Raw genomic sequence first — 16,476 nt, forward strand, 5'->3', positions numbered from 1 at the left:
ATATTTTGTTGGAATTTTTCATTTTCAATAAAGATGAGATTATCGACATATCAAATTTTAGACTCAAAACTAATAATTAAATGACTCACATATTACATCCATTGAGAAATGATTCTTGGAACAAATGCCCAATAAATAATTGGTTAATTTGGTAATCCATGTTCAAGTGCTTCGAAAAGAAAAATTGTTGGAATATAAGAAAAAGTGTAGAGAAATTGTAGGATATGTTTGACATCATTGATGTTTTATGTTTTTTGTTTTTGTTTCTCCATAGTAAAGAAACAAATTATAAAAACACATTTATTTATGTTATATTTTTTTTTTGTTTATGTTTCTGTTGCGAATTTTCAGTTATTTGCAAAAAAATTAAGAATCAAATTTTATGATTTTAAGCTATTTTGAAAATTTGTTGTTAGAAATTTTAATATATAGAAATATTTTTTTGGATTAAGTTATTTATTAATATTTTTAAAAATTTATGTATATTTTTATTTTAATTATATTTATTTTATACACTTTTAAATTAAAATCAAAACGAAATGATCATAAGAATTTAAATATGATTAAAATAAAAATATACATAAATTTTTAAAAATAGTACTAAAGACAATTACAAAATGCTTTTGCTATTTTTCAATTGTTATGTCGAATAATTTTTTTTGTAAAGTAAAATATGAAAGTAAAATAATTACAATAATTTTATTTTTATTATAATAAATTAATGTGTATTATCTGTAATTTTATAATTTTAAACATATTTTGATAATATTATTTGATTTATAGATAAAAATGAGCATTTTTTTAATTAATTTATATTAATTTTATAAATATTAACCCAATAAGCTTTTGGTTTCTAATTTTTAGTTTATACTTTTAATTTTTTAATTTTATTTTTCTAATTTTTGAGATTGACCATCTCTTTAATTCAGTATCTTAAGCAGCCATATTTTCATGAAAAGGATTTTTTTAATTCATTTAATATAAAAGCCTTCACAACTGAGTACCCGTGGCCTAATGGATAAGGCGTCTGACTTCTAATCAGGCGATTGTGGGTTCGAGTCCCACCGGGTATGCTGTAAGGGTTATTATATTCTGCCTTCTTTTCTGCTACTTCTTGCTCGGTAGCGCATTTTCTGCCCCCTGTTTCGTCTCCCTCCTCTTTTTCTATTTCGCTCTTGCTCTGCAGCGCATTCTCTGCCTCTGCCCTCTGTCTCTTCTCCCGCATCGGGCTCCTCTTCTTCAGTTCTTCTACTTCGCTCTGATACTCAGTTTGTGAGGTACGAAAGTGTAAAATCTGCAAACAATAGTTACTTTCAATCGCTAAACTGATAAGACCTTTGGAGAGCTAAGCCACCATTTTCAGTCTACAATGGAATACTTTGATTTCGAGGAAAGAGATTTCATGTCGTGTTGCGGTAGCACCATATTCGCCAAGGAAATGATCTTGCGCTCTCCGTTTTCTAGTTTCGAGGAAGCTCTCTCTGCCGCCAAAGACATCTGGTTCAACAAGGTCTGTATATCTCGCTCTCTCTCTCTCTCTGTCTCTGGCTCCCCTCCTCTCTCTCTCTCTCTCTCGCACACGCTCTCTCAAGTTTTGATTTTTTAGGTAAATGTCAATGGTTGGCTCGAGGCCTTTGCGGCTCACCCTCAGATTGGAGAATCCCCAGCCCCTATAAGCCAGAACGATGCCAGTGCTCAGTCAGCTCTCTCTCTCTCTCTCTCTCTCTCTCTCACACACACACACACACACACACACAATTTTTTTATGAGCGCTTTAGCTTTTGTTCCTCTTGGATATGCAGATGTTTATGTATGTGGTTGTAAGCATATGCTACCAGTAAAATGGAAGGACAAGGGGAAATGCGTTCTGAAAAGTATTTTGCAGGCTAACATGGTTATATGCCAATTTCATGCCAATTTAACTGGAAGTTGGGGTCCTGTCCAAAAAGAAAAGGGGGCTGGGGACCATGTAAGAAGGTAGGCAATTTGGTTACAAAATGTCTTCCTGGATAATCGGGGTTTTACAGCAATGATTGTAAATTTGTGAATTGATTCAATTTATGGCCACGCCAAGATTTTCTTATCCAGGGGGAGTTTTAGAGGAGAATAAAAACAATATGGAATGTTGGCTAGGAAGAACAAAATATTTGCAAACTCCAGATGTTAGTAGCAGTGGAGCTGTCTACTATTTAGCTTAGGTTATTGAATGCGGAGAGAATGGATACTCAAGCTGGAAGACAGAACTGCATAAGTTGCTCGAATGCTTGTATGCACCATGCAGGGGAAGGGCTCAGCTGGATACAAATATATTATTTATGATTTAAAGGAATAAAATAGGCCTCGTCAGAGACCCCACATGAGCAATGGGAAGCATTTTGATGAGGAATTGCATTTTAAAAAGAATTTTGCAGTCTAACTTTGGTCATGTACCTGTATGATGCCAATTTGACTGGAAGTTGGGTCATATATGAAAAGAAAAATGGAGTTGGAGGCCATATAAGAAGATACAGTTTGGTTACGAAGTGTCTTCTTGGATAATCTGGATACTGTAGCAATGGTTATAATTTTGTTGGAATTGATTCAATTTGCAATATCAGGAGCCAAGCTTGTTTATGCTTTTATGGGCTTATGCTTGCCTATTACTGCTTGTCATATGCAGATTGTGTGGGTGACTTTTAAGTAGAATAATTCCTTAAAGAGAAAGTGGAGTATGACTCCTAGGTCATATTGATGTTTCCTTGTTCTAGAGTGAGATTAGCATAGAGAGGTTGAGTGTTCATCAATCTTTGTATAACTCACTAGCTATTTTAGATGTGTTTAGCGTACTTACCTCCCTTGCTAAACACAACAGCCTATGGAGGTGTAATGAGAATCATGAGATGAATTGTGTCGTGTTTCTTACTTGCTAACTTACTGCTTACGTCGTATATTGTGTTCAATGGTTGTGAATGTGTGTTCATGTAGTGAATCCATAATGTACTACTAGTTAAGCTTGTTGCTAGAACCAGTGCTATGTGACCCTTGTGAAGTGTTTGGCTTGAGATCCAGGGAGTGGTTGAGAGCCCAAAAAAAGCAATATGGTATGTTGGTCAGGAAGAACAATTGCAATATCTAGATGTTAGTAGCAATGGAGCACTTAGCTAACTAGCTAGATTATTGGATGTGGAGAGAATGGATACTCTAGCCAGAAGTCAAAGCACAAAAGTTGTTTATATGCACCAAGCAGGGGAAGGCACTCCGCTGTCTACAAATCAATTATTTATGCTTAAAAGGAATGGCAAGAGGTCATGTGTATGAAATCCCACATGTGCAATGGAATCATTGGCCTAATTCTAAGGGCTAGGTTGGCCCAGTAATTGTCAATATGTGTGGGCTTGAAGGGTTGCATTTACCCACAAGGATTCATCTCATTCCAAAAATGGATCTGAAAAACCCATTTTTGCCAAAAAATAAAGAGAAGATGGGCTAGGGTGGTGGGAACTAGAAGTAGAAATTCACAGTTTTTTCACACAATGTCTATGTAGGAAAAATGGAAAACTGGATTTTAAAAAAGGTGAATGAGGTGCTGAACTGAGAGTTGGAGACAGGAGATGCATTGGTCTTGTTTATCCAAATTTATATTTTGGACCACTACACTTTTAAGCTAGGTTGGCTAGGGTTGCCTTTTTTGCCATCATTCTTTTGGAGCAAAAAAGTAATCGTTGAGAAGGCCTTTTGAAGAAGAGTTTTGTACAGTGAGTGTGACAGACTAATTGTATTCAAAATAACTATGAAAGTAGGTTCTTCATAGTGCTGTGTAGCTTCTTGATGTTTGGAGTTGTCTTTGGAGATGACCCTAATGTTTAATTGGATAATTAATTCAAGACTCAAGAAGATGCAGGATCAACCAAGCCCAAAAGGAAAGCCAAATTTGCAAGATTTACTGCCCTGCTATTGTGGCAATCAATGTTTGTTAAAATTTCAATCCCAATCTTTGAATCTTATGATCCTATGGTCTAAAACTTGCTCAATGATCTGACTCTAATTTAAAATTGTTTGGTGGCGCGATCCCTTTGGATCACCACCTAAGTGCCAGGGTTTTGGGATATTTGCTATCCTATCCTACACATATTATAGAATTTTAGGTTAAAATAAACGGATGTAATTTTTCCTCTTGTTTTGATAATTTTTGTTTAGCTCAACATCATAAAAATGAACAAAACTAAAACCTCCGAGCGTATGCCCCCAAGATCAAAGACCCAAATTTGTTTTTCTTGCTTGGATGCGACACATGGGAAGATCTTAACCCTTGATAACCTGCAGAAAAGGGGCTGCCCCTCGTCAACAGATTTTTTTATGTTCGGATAGTGCTGAATCTGTTGACCACATCCTCCTGCACTGCGATGGTCTAGGAACTTTTGGAGCATGGCCTTTTCCATGACCAGGCAGTGCGCTTCTTCCAGTTCTGTGGGAGAGGAGTTTTGGCTTGGAAATGTTGACCAACAGCTAAAGAGAAGAGGAAACTTTTGGTTCACATCTCCCTGGCCATTTTTTATGCGTTTGGAAGGAAAGAAATAGGAGTCTTTGATGGATCACGACACTCACTGATTAGTAAAGATCAGTGTATTGCTACTGTTATGAGCTGGCACAGTTGCTTGCTTTAATGGTCTTATTGTAATTCTTGATTTTTTGTGGCACCTGTAGCATGAGTGATCTTTTTATGTATGTTGTACTTGGGTGGCACCCCCTTGATGGTTGATGCCCTTTAGTAATATTTTTGTTAGATTACCACTTTACCTAAAAGCCTAGGCTGTTAGGTTGTATATCAAGCTTTAACACACCCATGCACATGCAGCTCAATAGGCCGTGGAGGGATAAACAAACGATGTATTACACCCATTATAGTGAATACAATAAATATATATTTTTTTGGTAAAAGAATAAGATGCATTGATAGAGAGAGAGAGAGAGAGAGAGAGAAATTACATTGTAGGCGAGGGCAAGAATTCCTCAATAAGGCAAAAATAAGCAAAAAATAAAAATAAAAGCAAAACTACACAAACATTACCCAAGAAAACCCCTCTTTAAACCCTTCCCCTCCTAATTCACTGAGCACTTCAAATTTGCTAATTCCTCCGACCCTTCTTAACCTTAGATTTACCAGCATCCATCCGAATTTTATTTCCTCTGTAATCTGACATGTATAGACCCAACTCACTCATCCAACAAATGCTGAGTTTGAAAATTTTCTTTAGAAACCTCCTCTATAGGGAAGGGCAAAATTCCATCTTTTCTTAATTGCTTTTCTTCCGTAGCATCATTTTAAAAAATACTAATTTCCTCAAATCCTTCCAATTTAGGAGGTGGCACATATGTTAAATCCCCAAGCTTATTAGATGACTCAGAAACATAACCATACTGTTCCCAAATTTCATCTAAAAGCACCCTCATCACAATAAAAATCACTGATGTTCACACTGTCATCTGAAAAATCTCCCCAACTTTTTTTATCCTTGCAGCTACTCAACCCCTCACAAGTCCTATCCTTCTAGCCAAGTGATTCTTCCAGTATGCTAAAATTACCTCCTGCATCTCTCCTCAGAACTTTTCTTAAAACTTTTTTCTCATTTCAGCACCCATTAGTTCTGCTTTCCGACGAGTGTAAACCCTGAACATATCCGAATTTTCTTTCTTGCTATTTAATCCCCCGCACCCCCCCCCCCCCCAAAAAACCAAAACCAACATTGCTTCCCTGACCTCACAAGAATTATGATTTTTTATGAAACCCCATCCTTTGTTTAACACACTAGTAGACCCACTGGATGTCTTTTCTACTACTGGAATCAATGTCCCACTAAAAGAATAGAATAATCAACAAAAAGTTGCAGAATTTCTGCTTGGAACAAGCCTTTCGCTTGCCGCCACTTTCCCTCTAAACCTTTCGGTACTCTTGCTTTTTTCTAATGAAGATTGAGAACCATCTTGATCATCATGATTCTGCTGAGGAAATGAGCATTGCAAGATATGGTTTGTACCTGTATTCGGCTTGGAAGGCAACATATCTGTTTAAGTCCCTTGGCTGTCTACACCCTTTAATAAGAGAAAACTGGGTTTGGAATGTAGGCTGCTCTTGAACTCCCTCAATTTGGGCCCCAACTTCTGTTAGCTGCTGCTCTAGCTGAGGATTTCCTTCTATTACATCTTCCTGCAAGTGTGGTCTTTTCAATCCCTGACTCGCAGATGAAAGTCTTTGTCTTTAAAAATACCAGCAGAAGAGTTCTCTTGGGCCTTATTTGGAAACTGAACATCTAGATTATTTGTATCAGCCTGTTGGGATCTGTCGGTAATATTCAAAGGATGGGCCTGTTTAAAAGAATGGCCCAACTGAGAATGATCCATCTGAGGAGAAACCTCTTTTGTTTCCAGAAAATGGCCTGATTTTTTTTTACCAAGACTATGGGCCTGTTCAATTAATTTGCCCAGCTTGGTTAAAAAGAAGCTCCTCTTTTTCAATAACCTGGCCCAGGTCCAAAATGAAAATCAAGCATCCCAGCCCAAAATTCTTTGTCTCATCTTCTCCAAGCACAACCCTAGCCGCCTTTGCTATCTTTGCAGCTTCTTCCGAAACCCTAGATGCCCCGACTCTGTGGACATTCCCCAACCGATCAGCTGTGATTTCCAGCAACGAAACCCCAGGTTTCTTCAATTGCAACTCACCCCCACACTGAAAACAAATTGTGCCTTTCTCATACTCCACAACTCTGCTTCCATGTTTGGATACGACTTCTACAACCATTGCGTTTCCTTCAGGGAATACAATAATTTTTAAGGGGTGTTTTGGTATCATTGTCAAAAATTACAAAGACAAAAACCAAAAAAAAAAAAAAAAAAAAACTGAAAACCATAAACATAAGCTGAAAACTAAGGACTTGTTTGGTATCGTTGCTGTTTTCTGTTTTCTATTTTTGTTTTTCCATAGTGAAGAAACAGATTATAAATACACGTTTATTTATGTTGTCAGTTTTCTATTTCTATTGCCGATTTTCAGCTGTTTGCCAAAAAACTGAAAATCAGATTTTATGGTTTTTAGTTGTTTTGGCAACCCGTTGCCAGAAATTTTAATATTCAGAAATAATTTTTTTAGATTAAATTATTCATTTTATACACTTTTAAATAAAAATAAAAATTAAATTATCATATGAATTTAAATATAATTAAAATAAAAATATACGTAAATTTCAAAAAATAATAATAAAGCCAATTACAAAATACTTTCACTATTTTTCTATTGTCATGTAAAATTTTAATTGTAAAGTAAAATTTGAAAGTAGAACAATTAAGTGAAATAATTATAATAAATGTTTTTTTCTATAGTAATTTTTTTAATGTGTATTCGTTATAATTTTATTATTTTAATTATATTTTATGAAATTATTTGATTTAAAGATGAAAAAGAGAATTTTTTAATTAAGTTTTTAATTTGTATTAGTGTTATAAATGTTAACCAAACAGGTTTTTAGTTTTTAGTTTTTAGTTTCTGTTTCTGGTTTTCATTTCTGGTTTCCGTTTCTCTAATTTTTGACAGGGATACCAAGCGGCCCCTAAAATTGTCAACATGTTTGGTCCTATCACTGAAACTGAAAACAAAAACTGAAAACCTGTTTGGTTATTTGTTTCAGTTTTTTTTTTTTAAGATCTTATAAAATTATAAGAAATATGTTGATTATCACCAAAAATTGAAAAAAAAAAGAGGAAAAAACAAAGCTGATACAGAGGAGAAAAAAATAAGTGGAAGAAGAGAGTATGTGAGGGGAGGGGGAAGCACTGGCAGCAGTAACAGCTTGCAATTTCTGGGCAAGGAGAAACTCTAATGGTCACCACGCAAATTCAACCACAGTTACAGGAATTGCAGCCATGGTTTGGATCGAAGACTTCTAACTATCAGGATATTGATTCAAATGCATTAAACCCTAAATGAGCTCCAATATTTCAAGAACAAAGAACAAAACCCTCGCATAAAAAATGTTTCCTTTGCTCGAATCACTGCTTTCCTAAAAATCAACATTGCAAACAAAATTGTGAGAAGATTTGCCCTTCTTCTTCCAGCAAGCCACAACGTGTGACCCTCTGCTGCATGAAGGGGTGGGGGATGCTGTGTGAAGGGGGCTATTGCGTAAAGGGGCAGGGGCTGCTGTGGGAAGAGCAAGCCCTAGACATGAGCTTGAAATTGAAGAAAAAAAACCAACGAAAATGGAATGGGTGATGAATATGATGGGACGGGAATCGAAGTGGAGAGCCACGGGCATCAATTTTAAAATTAGCGCCTCGACCAAGTGAAAACCACTAAAAATGGTTTTTGATTTTTAAGGAAACCGGAGAAACGGGTTGTTTGGAACTTAAAAAAAGAAAAAAACGCAACCAAACACGTTGTAGTTTGGGTTTTGCATTTGAAAAAAATACAAATGAAAAATAAGAAACAAAAACGATAGCAAATGAGCCCTAAACATCACAGTAAACGCTGGCAACAATACTAGAACCCAGTACCTCTTGGAAACTAGCTCTAATACCATGTTAGATTACCGCTTTGCCTAAAAGCTTAAGCTGTTAGGTTGTGTGCCAACAATATGTGTCAAGATTTAACAATTTTTTTTTCTCTTAGTAAGAAAAATGAATTGAGATTTGACTACATGATTGAAAGAAACTGTAATATTCCACTATGGTCTGAGCTCACATTGTCAATTTCAGCTCTTCTCTATTTTATGATTCGTGTTCATAATACTAGACAATTTTGAAATTTCATCTCCTTTAAGGTTCTTTTTTATTTTATCAGCAAAAGAAATTTCATCTTTAGGAGGATGCAACCCAAGTGCAAACATAAAAAATGGTGTCGCAGAAGTCAAGAATTACATGAGTATCAATAGAAGATTATCCACTATGCAATTAGTAATAGTAGCAATTCATCAGTCTTCGATAACATGTAACGGCATAGCCTACAAAAGCTCTCTTATACCTTCCCTCCGAGCAAACCAAAAGATGGCAAGGGGAAAGTGGGACAAAGCATTTCCATTCTTGAGCGGATTTCTTTGCAAGACCATAATTCTCCTTCCTCTGTTCTGGCAGTCACCAAAAGAAGTATGCAGGTTCCAAAAGTTCTAAGCTAGGAGCAATGCATGAGGATGTGATCAATCGGCATTTCTCAAAACAAGAAGCACCTATTAACAAGAGGTAGCCCCCTTTTCTGCTGGTTATCAATGGTAAAAATCTTTCCAAGAGTTGACTCCCACACAAAGAAAGCAATCTTTGTGGGGGTTGCTGATTTCCATATGGGCTTCCAGGGGAAGTTGTTGTGCTGCAAGAGGAGTGTGATTTCTGTAATAGGATCTGATCCTAAATCAACCATTTTTATCTAGGACAGACTTAGGATCATTAGTAGCATTCTGATATTGGATTTTGTACAAGCTACCACAAAAATTTGTAACATTGTCAATTTCCCAGCCAAAGACAATTTTAACCAAGGAATATTGCTGGAAACCACTTGTTCTGTAATTTGAAGGTGATTGCTGATTAGGGCTTCTTGTTGAATGGCAAAAGGAAATTTCCTGGGAAGGAGAGATTGGCTGCACCAAATACCTGCTATAAGAAGGCATTATCATCTCCATTCACCACTTAGAAACTCCTAAGTGAGGAAAAATCATCCCAACCTTCCCTGATAAAATTTCTCATACTCCAACACCGTATGCTCCTCTCCCATATTTAGTAGTCCAACCATTATGTTGAAAGGCCATAGATTGAAGTGCTGAATTCCCTCCAAATATGATCCTTCTCTTTCTCGAGTCTCCAAAGCTATTTCGTAGGGAGTGCTTTGTTGAAAATATAATCTTTTTGAATAGGTTGTTTTACAGACTCTCGTTGAATGAGATGATGTTTGAATTCCTTCCTTGTGGTCCTCCAAAGTAATCTCTTTTGAATCCCTTCTAATCTTTTGGCATCTTGGCAACAAATAGGGAAGAGGGACATATAATAGACCGGGAGATTTTGATAAGATGCTTTTGATGATGTTAAGTCTCTTGATACGTAATTCCTTTTCCAATCAACGACTTTCCTCTCAAATCTTTCAATGATGGGTTAGAATCCCCTTTCTCTTTGAATTTGGGTCCACAAGGGAGACCAAGTAGGTAGGAGGAAAAGCCCCCAACTTGCAGCTCAAAAGGCCTGTGAGGAGAGGCCTCCTGGTGCTGTCTCCAATTGGAGTAATTTCAACATTTCCCAAATTTACATCCAAAGCTAAGACTAGTTCGAACCTGAAGAAGAATGATGGTATCATCCTGAAATGAGGATAGGAGAATTTAATTTTTCTCCCATTTTTTCTAACACTAAGACCTTTGAAAAAGCCTCCTTTGGAAACTTTATTCAACTAGGGATTCAACACTTGCATTACCAAAATAAATACTAAGGGGAAGAGGACACCTTGCCTTAGACCTCTAAAACAGCGAAAAGAGTCTAATGGGAAGCCATTGAAGAGCAATCAAAAAATTGGTTTAAAATGCATTGTGGATCCATCTACACTGAAGCTCCTCAAAAGCCATTTTGTTGAGAATGTGAAGGATTAATATTATTATTTTTATATGGGCAACTGAATGAAAATAGGTTGCGTAAAATGAAGGAGTGCGCTAGGCATGTTGTGTGATCATAGAATACCCTTAAAATTAAAAGGAAAGTTTTACAAAACGTCTATAAGGCCAGCTATTCTTTATGGTTCAGAATGTTGGGCAACTAAGAAACAACATGTACAAAAGATAGAAGTTGCTGAGATGCAAATGTTAAGGTGGATGAGTGGTTTAACATTAAAAGATAAAGTAAGAAATGAGCATATATGTAATAATTTAGGCATAGCACTTGTTGAAAACAAGATAAAGTAGGGGCAGCTTAGATGGTTTGGGCATTTGAAACACAGGCCTAGTAGAACACCCTACGAGGAGGAGTGAGTTAGTTATTGTTTCTAGCATGAAATATGATAGGGGTTGACTGAGCTAACTTGGAATGAGGTAGTGAGGAAGGGTTTAATAGCCCTTAATCTAATAGAGGAAAACAATTTTGATTGAGTTGGTGGAAAAGAATTCATGTAGCCTACCCCACTTAGTGGGATTTAAGGCTTGTTGTTGTTGTTTATATAAGCAATGTAAGATTTAGCTTGAAAGCATAGAAGGTTCTAATGAAGCTAAATGGTTATATGTCATCAAGGTTCAAGCCTAGGGCTAGGATGCCCAATTTGTTAGGACAGGGTGCAAGTTTTCTAAGAGCCTGTGGATTGGTTGGTCAAGACTAGTTTGAGCATTTGCCTCATTTGATGAAATTTACAATTCATGAACGTGTATTGGGCCATTTCTGGGTGCACTCTGAATATTTTTATTCAGAAATTAACGTTTTTGATGTCTAAATGACATGAGGTTTGCCATTTTTATTATAGCTAATGTCAACTTCATATATGTTTTCTACCCAAATAATTTTTTTTAATAGATAAAGAAATTTATTAAGGAAGAAGAAAAGAGTTACAAACTATGGGAGGACGGGAAATTCTTGGGAAATCCATAAAATAAAAATAAAAAATAAAAAAAGGAAAAGGGGGAAAAAACTAACATAACCTAATTAAGAAAACCCCTCTTGAGTTCCCTGTCATCATAATTCACAGTACACTGCAAATTAGTTGATTCCTGCTGGCCTTTCTTCACCTTTATGGCACCACCATCCAAATGAACTTCATTTTTCTTTGGGACCAGACAGCCACAACCCCATCTTATCCAAAAATTGTTGAGCTGCTACCTCTTTCCCATCCACCTTCTCTTTAGGAATAGGCAATTTTTTCCCAGATCAGTTTCCTCAAAAGGAGGAATTTCCTTCAACCACTCCATTGGAGGTGGAGGCACATATGATAGGCCCCTAAGTAGATCAGATGACTTAAAAAAAATATCCCTGTTCCTGAATTTCATCTAATGACAGATCCCATCACATACTCACTAGCAGCATCGCTTTCATCCTCTAACGTATCTTTGTGTCACAATTCCACTTCAGATGTGTAGGAGGAAGATTTGGGCTTATAAGGATGGTTTAGGATCCAACTATGTGAGGCGTCTTTTGTAAGACCAAACCATGAAGCCAGTGAGCCAAAGTGGACAGTACTTCACTAGAGTTACAGGCTTAGATTGACACTTTTTGTATTGAAGCCACCCTAGGGTATTGTCATGTGGGTGGATCCTACACAAAGGTGTAGTTTCCACGTAGGGATGTGGGCCACTTTGTCGAGGTTTGTATCTTAGATGTTGAAAATGTTTTGAACTTTGTAATATTATAGCTGTCTGTTGTCATGATTTATGTAATGCATTCAAGGTAGCAATTTTTGAATGGCCAACAAGTAGTTTGCAATATATATATGTGTGTGTCTATATATATTATATATTATACATGTGATTTCTTAATTTTTTTTCTTTATTTTAAAATCTATGTAATTTATTTATATATTTTTATTTAAAATAAATTTCTCAAAAGGCTTACTGCCCAATGCCTTAAGGCTTACTCCTCGCCTCTTAAGGGTTAAAATGCTTTGTGTTACCCCGTTGCCTATTAAGACATTGATCATTATTAATTCCCTCATCTCTGCTTTGATTCCCCATTACATCAAGATTAATCCAAGCATCATCCCCAAAAACAGCCTTAGTCTTTAGGTCCCAACCCCCATCAATTTCAGGCAGAGGAAGACCAGGGGCCACTCTCCCATCATTCCCACTTTTAACACCCATATAGAATCAGAAACATCATCTGAAGTCAGTGAGCTACCTAAGCCATTGCTGCCCTTTACTGGACACTTGTCTTATACTACCCATGGTTCCGTTAGCTTGCGATGAAGATGAAGCCACCCCTTTCTCCAATTGCACGTCAACTCTTTTAAGATTATTTGATTCTTCATCTGAGAAGCTTGAGGAGCCAACCTATCAGAAAGCCTGCGTCTTCCACCAATCAGTACATTTTGTTCCAGGGAATGGGCCTGAATATATTGAGACGTAATTTGCTACAAAAATTTTGGCCCTTTGTGTTTTGGGCTAGCTGAAGAAAGCCCATTATTTACATCAATGCCTTTTTGAATACCCAGCTGTGACCTAAGTGCAGAGTGATGTTTACAGTGCTCGATCTAACTCATTTTAAGCTCATTAACTCACAAAGCCCACTATTCCCAAGCCCCAACCACTTCCTGCCCCTTCCTATCCATCTTCTTCACATAGCCATTTTCAGAAACCCTAGTGGCCTCTGCAATGATTGTCACTGCCCCAAAATGCCGAGGATCAATGGAAGATGATGAATGTCCAGGCATCACGATCTGCATCGCTCGATCACAACAACCACAAAAACTGATTCCTTCCTGCTATCACGGCCTTGCTCCATGAATGAGCATTCTTTGAACCCCATCGCCAACTTTGCTTTCAGCAGAATCATTTGCCATTGCTTGAAATTCAGTAGCCACAATTCCTGAATAAACCCTTGCCACCCGTATCCTCTAGCATCACTAGGAACAAAAACTGGAAATATTTTCCCCTTCCATACCAGCCGTATATGCAAAAATTTCCCCATTTTCATTTAAGGAATAGATAGTCAATATCTGACGCTTCACCTTCATGCTTCAAGAACCTCTTCCCAACCTTCCAAAAACTAATGACATCCCCTCCAAAAACCATTTCACTGATGATGAAGACAACCTAACTACTGATTTCGCTTAGGGTTATGCTCGAGCATGTATAGAAACTCACTGTTTCCCACTCCATCCAGTCTCAAATCGAAGGTTTTCCATTGGATCTGGACTGATCTGTTCTCCTTCCTTCAGCTCCCACAATTACCATAGCAATAAGCTCTGATATGCGTAGAGAGAAGGGGGGAGGTTCTGCAGGATGTCGTCCAATTATATATAAATAATCTCCATCAATATATAGGTGTTTTGGAGGCATTTTTAACTATATGCTGTAGTTCTAAGATAGTTTATCTTGCACTATTTCTTCTAGTCCTGCTCTGTTCTCTTGTCCTGTCTGTTTACATTGGTTAAATCTGTGATTACTAGATTCTTTGATATTGAAAGAAATAAAGGAGTGCCTTCGTTATATGGTGCCTTTGTGTTTCAATCATCATTAGTCCTTGTCCTTGTAGGTCTCCCATCTTTTGATGTCTTTATTCTTAGGCGTCCATTTATTTATTGCACTTTTATATGCATGTAAATATGTAATTATTTATCTTTCTGTAGGTGGAGCAAAGGAGAGCAATCAGCTGCTTTAGCAACTGCCACTAGTTCTACCTTACAGGTTTGTTTGCTGCAACATTTAGTAATTGAATGCGTGATATGTTTCCAGTTGCAGTTGTTATATTGAAGCCCTTATCTATGCCAGCTGTGGATGCAATTGGGTGACACTACTAGTTCTATTTGAGGTATTTCTTTCCTGGCCATGCCCCAAACCAGCCTTAGCTTGATTATGTATGTCCTAAACCCATCCATTTAAGGGATACAATTCTTTTTTGGGGGATTGAAAAAGAAGAGATTTTATTAAAGAGAACAAAAAGTACAAGAAGGAGCAAAATAAACGTTCCTTAGAAGATGAAAGAACAAAAAACAGAAATTATCAAAACAGCTCTGCCCGCCAATCACGCTGTAAGCCTGAAGAAGAGACGACTCTGAAACATCCTGCTGCAGAAGTCCAGAAGGAGGCCAGATGCTGAATTCTATCCCCAAGCATAATCAAAGACATCCTCTTTCTCGTAACAATTCTAGCATTTTGCTCCAACCAAGTTCCCACAAAACAGGAAGAATCACACACCTCCACAATACCAAACCATCTATCTATTTTCATTGTCTCTATCATTTGATCTCAGGGCAGAATAGAGTTATTTCTTCTTTTGTTGTTGATTCGGGTGGTCTTTTGCCTTCTTGGAATATTCATTTTTGGAGATCTCTTATGATAGGGAGCTGGACAAGCTTTTTTCTTTGTTGATTTTGTTGAATAACTGTTGTATTTCATTGGGAGCGCCTAGTCGTTCTTGGTCCTTAGATTTTTTGGGGGTGTATTCAAGTAAATCCTTTTGTGTTCTCTTGACCCACTCAAATTCTTCTTTTCCTCTTTATAATACTATATGAAAGGCGAAAGTCCACCCTCCTCCCCCGTGCGCCCGGGCAAAAATCAAGTTTTTTTTTTCATTTGTTTGGTTAAGCTTAATAGAATCAATGCCAATAACTTGTTGTAGAGTAGGTGACCAACGAAGGCACTTTGTCCAGATGCTTGTGTTCTTTGCCATGACTGCTCAGAAACAGCATCCCGTTTATTTCTGCATTGTGATTTTGCCTGGAAAGTGTGCAGTAAATTAATTGGTTTATTGGGAGAGTTCTGGGCTTGTCCAGAGACTCTGGAGGTTTTTTTGACAGTTACCTTTGTTGGTTTTGGAAGGAGAAAGGACTGGGCAGCACTATGGAAATGCACTTATTTTGCAACGCTGTGGGGGACTTTTGTGCTGGGTTGAGATAAGATGCATTACTTGGCATCACTTCAGTGTCTTGGCAAAGGGTTACTTTAAAGGAGTGAACTTCTTGGATATTGAACAGGGTTGACATTATTTACTGGTTTGATTATGCTGTGCGTTTTTTTTTTGGGTTTCTTTTTCTTTCTTGTTCCAATTTATTGTATTTATGATCTGGTTTTTTGTCTTATTCTTCTTTTTGTATATCCTTAATCAATTATGAAATTACTATTGGGCTTTATGAAGTCTAGTTGTGTTTGATTTGGATGATGACCCGACTTGAAATAATGTTGCGTGGTTTTTTAATGGGAGATTTTTTCTGAGGCTTAGTCAATGGAGCGGAGGCTTGGGTCGATAGGCCCAAGGGGAAAAAATTTTTGGGCTGTTGTTTTGGTGATTAGGGTTTTATTTATTTATTTATTTATTTTTTCTGACGCAATTTTTGTGAGAGAGGAAAAACTGTATTGTCGTATTCTGTATTTTTTCCCTGATAATAGTGAAATCCCTGCAACTCTATGGATGTAGGCAAATTGGCGAACCATGTAAATATTGTATTGTGCGTGTGATTAATTTTTTTTTCTTTGGCTCTCTATTTTGTTTCTCACAAGTTTTGATTGGGAATTTTATGATAATTTCCTTACAACTGGTATCAGAGCCTAGGGTTAGGTTTGAGTGGGAGCAATGGCTGAGGAAGCAGGAAAGGCGCCTGGAATAGAAAAGTTCGATGACACTGATTTTGGATTTTGGAGGATGCAAATCGAGGATTATTTTTATGGAAAGAAGTTGCATCTGTTGCTTCTAGGGGAAAATCCTGCGACTATGAAGGATGAGGTGTAACGCCCCGACCCCCTACGTGGGCCCGGAGTGCTACTAATCCATCCATTTACCTGATAATCCACATATTAATATCATGTACGCAGCGGAAAACATAAATATAATCCTCATTCATATAAT

General features: G+C 37.1%; 1 protein-coding gene and 1 non-coding gene across 3 annotated transcripts in view; both read left to right on the forward strand.

Moving 5' to 3' along the window:
* Positions 1–1,000: 1,000 nt before the first annotated feature.
* On the forward strand, positions 1,001–1,073 carry TRNAR-UCU (transfer RNA arginine (anticodon UCU)). Its single transcript has one exon. It is a non-coding gene; the product is annotated as a tRNA-Arg (tRNA).
* The window catches only part of LOC131166066 (uric acid degradation bifunctional protein TTL), a 45,057-nt gene continuing 29,629 nt past the window's right edge, over positions 1,049–16,476 (forward strand). For both annotated transcript variants that reach the window (XM_058124299.1, XM_058124300.1), the window contains exons 1-3: positions 1,049–1,510; positions 1,607–1,698; positions 14,261–14,318. In XM_058124299.1, coding sequence (XP_057980282.1) covers positions 1,370–1,510; positions 1,607–1,698; positions 14,261–14,318 — 291 coding nt within the window. In that variant the 5' untranslated portion in view covers positions 1,049–1,369. The remainder of the gene's footprint in view (positions 1,511–1,606; positions 1,699–14,260; positions 14,319–16,476) is intronic.

Source organism: Malania oleifera, chromosome 10 (genome assembly GCF_029873635.1).
Source record: "Malania oleifera isolate guangnan ecotype guangnan chromosome 10, ASM2987363v1, whole genome shotgun sequence".
Lineage (NCBI taxonomy): Eukaryota > Viridiplantae > Streptophyta > Magnoliopsida > Santalales > Ximeniaceae > Malania > Malania oleifera.